The sequence below is a fragment of the Tachysurus vachellii genome, chromosome 19 (assembly GCF_030014155.1).
Source record: "Tachysurus vachellii isolate PV-2020 chromosome 19, HZAU_Pvac_v1, whole genome shotgun sequence".
Taxonomy (NCBI): domain Eukaryota; kingdom Metazoa; phylum Chordata; class Actinopteri; order Siluriformes; family Bagridae; genus Tachysurus; species Tachysurus vachellii.
The window spans coordinates 19,484,033-19,492,966 of NC_083478.1; the positions used below are offsets into that span (position 1 = coordinate 19,484,033).

Here is an 8,934-nt window from a genome sequence, read left to right on the forward strand (position 1 = left end):
AAACCATTTTTCCTGCTTCCAACACATCAACTTTGTGAACCGACTGTTCAGTGACAGGCGTCAATTTAATGGGATAATCAAAACTATTCACTTCACCTGTCAGTGGTTTTAATGTTATGGGTGATTTCTGTATATCACAGAGAAAAAGAAAAATAAAAGAGAAAGAGAGAGTGAGAGCGAGAGAGAATTTAGCTATTTTAATCTCCGCTAGCTTGTTCTGAATTTTGAACTACCTGCTGGGTTTCTTTAATTACATCTTCAACTCGGGGAATCGAGTGGCTGAAACGAACTCTGCTGATGAGCTGATTACAGGTGCACTTAATGTGATTAACAGATTCTCAACTGAGATTGGGTAGAACATTGTGGATGATGTACGAAGACTAGTGTGTGAGGTGATTTGTTCATCGTCAGACAAATGCCATGAAGCTTTGAGGAAATATTTTCTTTAAAATGCTAATAAATGTCATATCACACATAAAACCCAGAGGATTATATATACTCTAAATGGGAATGAAGCTCAAGCATCCACATACTTTTGGTCATATTGTGTATGCTACATTTCTCTATATTTATCATCCCCAGAGGTCAAATGAACACAAAGGAATCGCATTTAAATGGCTAGCAGTAGCAATGGTGAGAAACAAGATTAACCAATCAGTTGCACTTTTTTATGTTTTAACATAGCCTTTATGACAGTATTAATATTCTCACGTTATTAACACAACCAAAGTTGACAAAAAAATTTGACTGTAGTTTATACCATGCCTTAAATAATTAAATGAAATGCCATAAAGGATTTAATGATGCATGAATGTGACATGCTAAGCGTAGGGATCACGTACTGTAGGGATTTTATTTAGCATTTTTCTTTATCCCAGCTGAAATGAATCCCTGGCTATGCCACTGGCAGAGATGATTAAAATTCAACAACAAGCCAGTGTTTAGTCGATCAGCCACATTTAGACATGTTTAGTGTGTGTGGTTTGCTTTGGACACTGCAGCTATAAGGCTAATGTAGCTAAAAGGACTCATGAAAAGTGTGACTTTTTAGCATCAGATTATCTATCTATCTATCTATCTATCTATCTATCTATCTATCTATCTATCTATCTATCTATCTATCTGAATTTATACTATTTATATGAACAGCTAGTGATTAGCATTCAGCTAGTTTGTATGGCCTGAGGAATTAGCATGCTAGCGAAAGCTTGTGAGAATAAAAACGCTGCTCCTAGCTAATGTGTTTCTTGGTTCCTTGGTTAAAAATGGACATTAAATTCCCATCAGGAACTAAACTCAGTGTAAAATATCAAGTGATTCTTTGGTGAACTCTGTTTTTTTTTTCTTCTTTTCATTTACACTATACTTTAAATGTAGAAGTTTTTAAATTAAGCTTGAGTAAAGCATTTCCTCCTTTTACCTGAGAATTTAATTAGATATGTATTTGCTCTTTTACTTGAGGAAAGAACTTTGGCGCTTTTTCCTCTGAGGATGACTCACACGACATACTGCTGTTCACATTTATAAATAACAGTCTGTCTTATGTATTTAACGAGTCCTTAAAACATAACAACTGTGAAAATTATTTCTCGTAGCTGATTTTCCAGCTAGTTTCAGGCAGTCTGGTTAGATGTTCACTGATTTGTTAGGAGTTGTTAATGGTTAAATTGTTGCTTGGCAGATTTCCCGACTGCTACAGTACAGTTGTATATTGTCGACTGGCTTGTCAGGGGTAGCTATGGTTTACTGTGGATTAGCATGTGCTGCGAAGTGGATAAACAATGTTTATAAGTTCATTCATTCAGAAGATGGGATGTGAGGAATATGATGCAATTTAAAGAACACCAAGTAAATAAGGATTCATGAAGAGATTGAATTTGAAAAATAACATTTCCATCATAATTTGCTGTTATTTCCAAGTCAGAAACATTAAAAATAGATTTAATTTAATTAGCCAAATATCGCTGAAATCTGAAAAGTCTGTTGGTTTGATTAGGAAATGACAATGACTTGTGAATAAAGGTGTGTGTGTGTGTGTGTGAGTGAGCGTGTGTGTGTGTGCATGCCTAGCTTTGTGTTAAATGAAACAGGTCTTTTTGGTGTTTCTTTCCTGTGCCCTTTATTTTCTGGTAACATGCCCAGACGTATCTGTGTGATCTTGATAAAAGATGGCGATAGACAGACAGGATTTGGCTGTGTTGCTTCTTTTGTTTTTAGACATTTGAATCCTGACCAGTTTGCTTCACAATGGGGTCTGAAAGAACCCCAGTATAAATTGGCACACTGTTTGTGTGGTGGGTTTGAGGTACGGCCCTGTGGTTGCTAAAACTATTTATTAAGCCGAAGAAGGGTGGTGTGTGAAGTGGTTTCTATTTTGTGTCGTGTAATAAATGGTGATCTGGTTGTGAGTGGTTTGTTGTGATTGGTGATCTAGTTGTGATTGGTGTCTATTGATTGGTAATCTGGTTGTGAGTGGTGTGTAATAAATGGTGATCTGGTTGTGTGTTGTGTAATAAATGGTGATCTGGTTGTGAGTGGTTTGTTGTGATTGGTGATCTTGTTGTGATTGGTGTCTATTGATTGGTAATATGGTTGTGAGTGGTGTGTAATAAATGTGATCTGGTTGTGTGTGGTATGTAATAAATGGTGATCTGGTTGTGTGTGGTATGTAATAAATGGTGATCTGGTTGTGTGTGGTATGTAATAAATGGTGATCTGGTTGTGAGTGGTGTGTAATAAATGGTGATCTGGTTGTGAGTGGTGTGTAATAAATGGTGATATGGTTGTGAGTGGTGTGTAATAAATGGTGATCTGGTTGTGAGTGGTGTGTAATAAATGGTGATCTGGTTGTGAGTGGTGTGTAATAAATGGTGATATGGTTGTGAGTGGTGTGTAATAAATGGTGATCTAGTTATGTGTTGTGTAATAAATGGTGATCTAGTTATGTGTTGTGTAATAAATGGTGATCTAGTTATGTGTTGTGTAATAAATGGTGATCTAGTTATGTGTTGTGTAATAAATGGTGATCTAGTTATGTGTTGTGTAATAAATGGTGATCTGGTTGTGTGTGGTGTGTAATAAATGGTGATCTGGTTGTGAGTGGTGTGTAATAAATGGTGATCTAGTTATGTGTTGTGTAATAAATGGTGATCTAGTTATGTGTTGTGTAATAAATGGTGATCTGGTTGTGAGTTGTGTAATAAATGGTGATCTGGTTGTGTGTGGTATGTAATAAATGGTGATCTGGTTGTGTGTTGTATGTAATAAATGGTGATCTGGTTGTGAGTTGTGTAATAAATGGTGATCTGGTTGTATGCTGTATGTAATAAATGGTGATCTGTGTATGCATGTGTCATACCTGTGTGGTTGCTAAAGAGAGAGAAAACAGCAGGACAGGGGGACTGTACGATTTCTCCAACTGCAGCTCTGGGCCAACACACCACAGAGTCCCATGCTGGGAGGCAGCCTACACACACAAATACACAATTTGTCCATTTGTCCAATTTTAGCATTTTTAGCATTTTAGTCCAATGTTAGCTGTTTTGTTCTGTTTATCTGCTGTTTTTGTTTCAAAACCACACCTACAAAGCGTCTAAATGCTCCTGCTTTCTGCATTGATAATCAGTCTGATTAACAGACAAAGCGAAAGCACTCAGTCTGATTGATTGGATGTTGGAGGTTCACATCATTTTTGTAGTCAGAGGCTCCACAGAGACCACAGTTTTGCCTCCTAGTAGATTCTATTGCCATGGATTTTATTGCCATGCCAACTGTCATAAAATATTACAAAGAGATCTGATGTTTAACAAAGAAAAAGGCAAGAAAATTTCTTGGAAGTGTGTGCTGTCTCGTTCCTAAATGGTCTCATAGAAAAGATTCTGCCAAACGAATAAACGTGAATATAAATCTAAATTTCAATACGTTTAAGAAGTCTGACCCGTCTGCCCTGAAGAGCTGAGGTTTTCATGTTCAGCGATTCCTTTCAGACAGAGCCGCTCTTCTCGCTCCAGCTGGAATATATACTCGCACTCCGGGTGCAAACTCGCCCAAACCTACAGAAAGAAAGTAAAGGAGATAAAGATGCAGTAGACACAGAGCTCCTGAAATGGACATAATGATCAGAAGAAACTGATCAGAATACTGAATAAATATGAGTCACATTCACAGACATTTTCCTTGAATCCTGCATTCAAGCTGGAAACCGTATAAGAATGTGGCACACGTTCTTCCTCTCTGATAAAATCGATCATTTCTGGCTCTTCAAAAAAAAAATACATCAACCATGAAAAATAAACTGCGAGGTCAAATGCATGAAAAGGCAAGAGAGAGAGAGAGATTGTGTCGAAATACGACATCCATTAATAAAGCTGCCACAAGAAGGTGGGACGCTGCATATTTACTGATGGTCACTTACCAAAAATAAGATGCAGAAGCAGTAAAAGTTAGTCTGTCACCCATTCAGACTCCAGCAGGAAATCAGGAAATCAGGTGAACTGAGCATAATATAATAAAATATAATACGCTTTCTGCTTGAGTGTATTTTATGCGTCAGATGGTATTGCTTGTGTCCCAAATGATGTAATGGAATGCTCCTGCTACATATAGAAATGTTTTTCTTCCAGGCTAAACATTCCAATTAGCTGGATCATGATTACCTTTGAAGTGTTTATTTCCTTAAAACGATAATGGAGTGCACGTGCAGCCCAGTGCGGCTAAAGAAAAACACTGCTGATCAACAGGATGTGCTGAGTGAGGATTGATTACCTGCTTTGTGCCATGTGTAGTGTGTAGTATGTAGTGTGGAGTACTGTATGTAGTGTGTAGTATGTAGTGTGGAGTACTGTATGTAGTGTGTAGTATGTAGTGTGTAGTGTGCAGTGTGGAGTATGTAGTGTGGAGTACTGTATGTAGTGTGTAGTATGTAGTGTGTAGTGTGCAGTGTGGAGTATGTAGTGTGGAGTACTGTATGTAGTGTGGAGTATGTAGTGTGGAGTACTGTATGTAGTGTGTAGTATGTAGTGTGGAGTACTGTATGTAGTGTGTAGTATGAAGTGTGGAGTACTGTATGTAGTGTGTAGTATGTAGTGTGGAGTACTGTATGTAGTGTGTAGTATGTAGTGTGGAGTACTGTATGTAGTGTGTAGTATGTAGTGTGTAGTGTGCAGTGTGGAGTATGTAGTGTGGAGTACTGTATGTAGTGTGTAGTATGTAGTGTGGAGTACTGTATGTAGTGTGTAGTATGAAGTGTGGAGTACTGTATGTAGTGTGTAGTATGTAGTGTGTAGTGTGCAGTGTGGAGTATGTAGTGTGGAGTACTGTATGTAGTGTGTAGTATGTAGTGTGGAGTACTGTATGTAGTGTGTAGTATGAAGTGTGGAGTACTGTATGTAGTGTGTAGTATGTAGTGTGGAGTACTGTATGTAGTGTGTAGTATGTAGTGTGGAGTACTGTATGTAGTGTGGAGTATGTAGTGTGGAGTACTGTATGTAGTGTGGAGTATGCAGTGTGGAGTATGTAGTGTGGAGTATGTAGTGTGGAGTACTGTATGTAGTGTGTAGTATGTAGTGTGTAGTGTGCAGTGTGGAGTATGTAGTGTGGAGTATGTAGTGTGTACAGTAGTATGTGGTGTGTAGTGTGGAGTATGTAGTGTGTAATATGCAGTGTGTAGTATGTTGTGTGTGGTGTGGAGTATGTAGTGTGTAGTATGTAGTGTGTAATATGCAGTATGTAGTGTGTAGTATGTTGTGTGTGGTGTGGAGTATGTAGTATGTAGTGTGTAATATGCAGTGTGTAGTATGTAGTGTGTAGTATGTTGTGTGTGGTGTGTAGTATGTAGTGTGGAGTATGTAGTGTGTAGTATGTAATATGCAGTATGTAGTGTGTAGTATGTTGTGTGTGGTGTGATGTAGTGTGTAGTATGTAGTGTGTAGTATGCAGTGTGTAGTATGTAGTGTGTAGTATGTAGTGTGTAATATGCAGTATGTAGTATGTTGTGTGTGGTGTGATGTAGTGTGTAGTATGTAGTGTGTTGTATGTTGTGTGTAGTATGTAGTGTGTAATATGCAGTATGTAGTGTGTAGTATGTAGTGTGTTTGTTTGTTGTGTGTAGTATGTAGTGTGTAATATGCAGTATGTAGTGTGTACAGTAGTACAGTATGTAGTGTGTAGTATGTAGTGTGTTGTATGTTGTGTGTAGTATGTAGTGTGTAATATGCAGTATGTAGTATGTAGTGTGTTTGTTTGTTGTGTGTAGTATGTAGTGTGTAATATGCAGTATGTAGTGTGTAATTTGTCTAATTAGTCTTTAGGCACTTGTCCTTGTCTTTTGTTGGTTTTGTCTTGTCCGTGTTTGGTTTGGTTTTGTCTGTTTTAGTAATAAACCATGTTTTTTTTTTTGCTATCCTGCATTTGGGTCTGTTTTTAATCCCCGCACCGTTGACATATAGTGAGTAGTGTTTACTCTGTTAATTGCTTATTCCTTATGAAATTATGTCTATGGACTAAGTGATGGAGTTTGTTCAGTCCTCCAGGTCAGGGATACAATGTCGAGGTCATACTGTAACTCCACTTATTCCGTCTCTCTCTTTGTTTCGAACGGAATGTTGAGCTTTTAGTGTGAAAGACATCAAATCTGTGCCATTTTGTCAGAGACAAGTTGTTCTTCATGGAAAATATTCATCTTGTTCATGACTGTGTAATTAGATGTCACTCTGAGAAAAAACTGAAGCAATGTAGTTAAATGTTTTATTTCACAGGGTTACACAAGTCTCTCTGTCAGGAGCCTTGCGTCAGCGAGAGCACCGAGTGTAAAAAAGATATGAGCATCATATGGATGATGAGCTGGAAGAAAAACAACAACAACAACAAAAGCAACAGTCGTAAGAAGATCTAATTCAGTAGTCAAAGCAACGTTATGATCTAAAACCTAGATCTAGAAATGAAAAAAATCCATAATGAAAGTAACAAGACGAGCTCCTTTTTATACGCCTCTAATCCTTCATTATTTCAGAGCTGCAGCTGAAGTGATGCCAGCGTGCTGAGTAATATTGGAGTTCGGACATACGGAGAATGTCACGCAGCACCTGTGGCGCCTGTTCTGGTAATTATCTAAAGGACGCTTATTCAATTATGCACGAGGAAAAAAAACAATCACATTGTGCACCTTTCCTCGTGAATGAATGCAAAAATGAATGAAAAGACAGAGGTGAGAGCTGCAGCTCAGTGTGAGAACACTGACTAATTCCTGCTCGTAGGATTTACATTTACAGCATTTAGCAGACGCCCTTATCCAAAACGACTTACATTTTTATACAACTGAGCAATCGAGGGTTTAAGGGTCTTGCTCAGGGGCCCAGCAGCAGCAGTTTGGTGGATTTAGGAATCGAACTCACAACCTTCCGATTGGTATCCCAACACCTTAACCACTAGGCTACCAGGTGTCACAACCTGGGAAGGACGGAGACAGACCCGTACGCAGGATAGCTTCAAATGAATTGGAGTTTAATAAATAATGAAGACAAAGACAATAAATGACGATAACTGAAACAATACAAATGACGACACTTAACAACGACTGGACATGATGAACGGGTAAACGTAACTAATGAATCCGCGCTGCCATCGGCAACACGGCTCACATTTATACAAAGGACAATAAAGACACAATGAAGAGCAGGTGTGGTGACAGGGAAGAGCAGACGAAGGCGGGGAAGACACGTGACGAGGAACGACAACAAATGCACATGGCCAAAAAGTCCGGGCTGAGTCCTGACACCAGGCTACTAAGTTAGCAGGCTCAATCAAGACTCGAGCGCGTTTACAAGCTGTATCTCAAGACGAAATCGCACCGTGTAGATGTCATGAAAAGAAACACAGATATGAGCAGTTTGTTCTCTTACGAGATTAAAAATCGTGTCTCAAGTTGTTTTATTCACAGCAGATGTTGCTGATTTACTTGATTTAATGTTAACGTCGTAAATATTCAGAAGTTTATGCTCAAACGAGCCTTACGTGCGAAATGCTCCTTTTACTCAAAGGGGTCTGTGACTTTTAAGACTCCGTATCAGAGGAGTTCGGTCTGACTGCCAAATGGGAAACATGTCTTACTCACACGCAGATCATTTCCTGGAGTAGATTCGCCCATCACGAAACTAATAACTACACAGACGTATGTCAGGATGTTATGTTGTTTAATTAGCGCTCGAGTACGAACTCTGGAGCTGATTACGGAAGCCTGGGAACGCAGAGCAAGTAGCGTCTGCTTGACTTAAATGATTTCTACAGTATATAATAACATAAAGGAAGCGCATGTTTTCTTTGTAGCTCCAGGGTTAGGGGTTCGAGTCCCACCTCCTCTCTTTGTGTGTGTGTGTGTGTGTGGGACTGGTACCCTGTCCAGGGTGTCTTCATCATTGTCCTTCTGAGTCCACTGGGATAGACTCATGGATGGATTGTGTTGATTTTTGCACTAGGACCCAGCTGAGGCAGGTTCACATAATACATGGGTTGTTATATCACACTCGTGGCTGTAGGTGATGAGTCATTAATGTGTACTAGTGCAGGGGTTTTCTATAAAAAATAAATTAATACTTTGAAGCACTTAGCTCTGATGGAAGGGGAGAGAGAGAGCGAGAGAGAGCGGGAGAGAGCGGGAGAGAGCGAGAGAGAGCGAGAGAGAGAGCGAGAGAGCGAGAGAGAGAGAGAACAGTAATGCTGATGTGAATGAGAAGCTGGACAAGGAGCTGTATGAGAAGCTGGATAAGGAGCAGGACGAAAAGCTGGACGAGGAGCTGGATAAGAAGCTGTATGAGAAGCTGTATGAGAAGCTGGATGAGGAGCTGGACGAGGAGCTGTATGAGAAGCTGGATGAGGAGCTGGATGAGGAGCAGGACGAGGAGCTGGACGAGGAGCTGGATGAGGAGCAGGACAAAAAAG

The 8,934-nt window shown here is 39.4% G+C and overlaps 1 protein-coding gene across 3 annotated transcripts in view; it reads right to left on the reverse strand.

The window, feature by feature from the left end:
* ghrhrl (growth hormone releasing hormone receptor, like) overlaps nucleotides 1–8,934 on the reverse strand; it is a 38,612-nt gene that overhangs the window by 17,702 nt on the left and 11,976 nt on the right. For all 3 annotated transcript variants that reach the window (XM_060893745.1, XM_060893744.1, XM_060893743.1), the window contains exons 2-3: nucleotides 3,938–4,052; nucleotides 3,359–3,466 (exon numbers count right to left, since the gene is read on the reverse strand). In XM_060893745.1, the coding sequence (XP_060749728.1) occupies nucleotides 3,359–3,466; nucleotides 3,938–4,052 (223 nt within the window). The remainder of the gene's footprint in view (nucleotides 1–3,358; nucleotides 3,467–3,937; nucleotides 4,053–8,934) is intronic.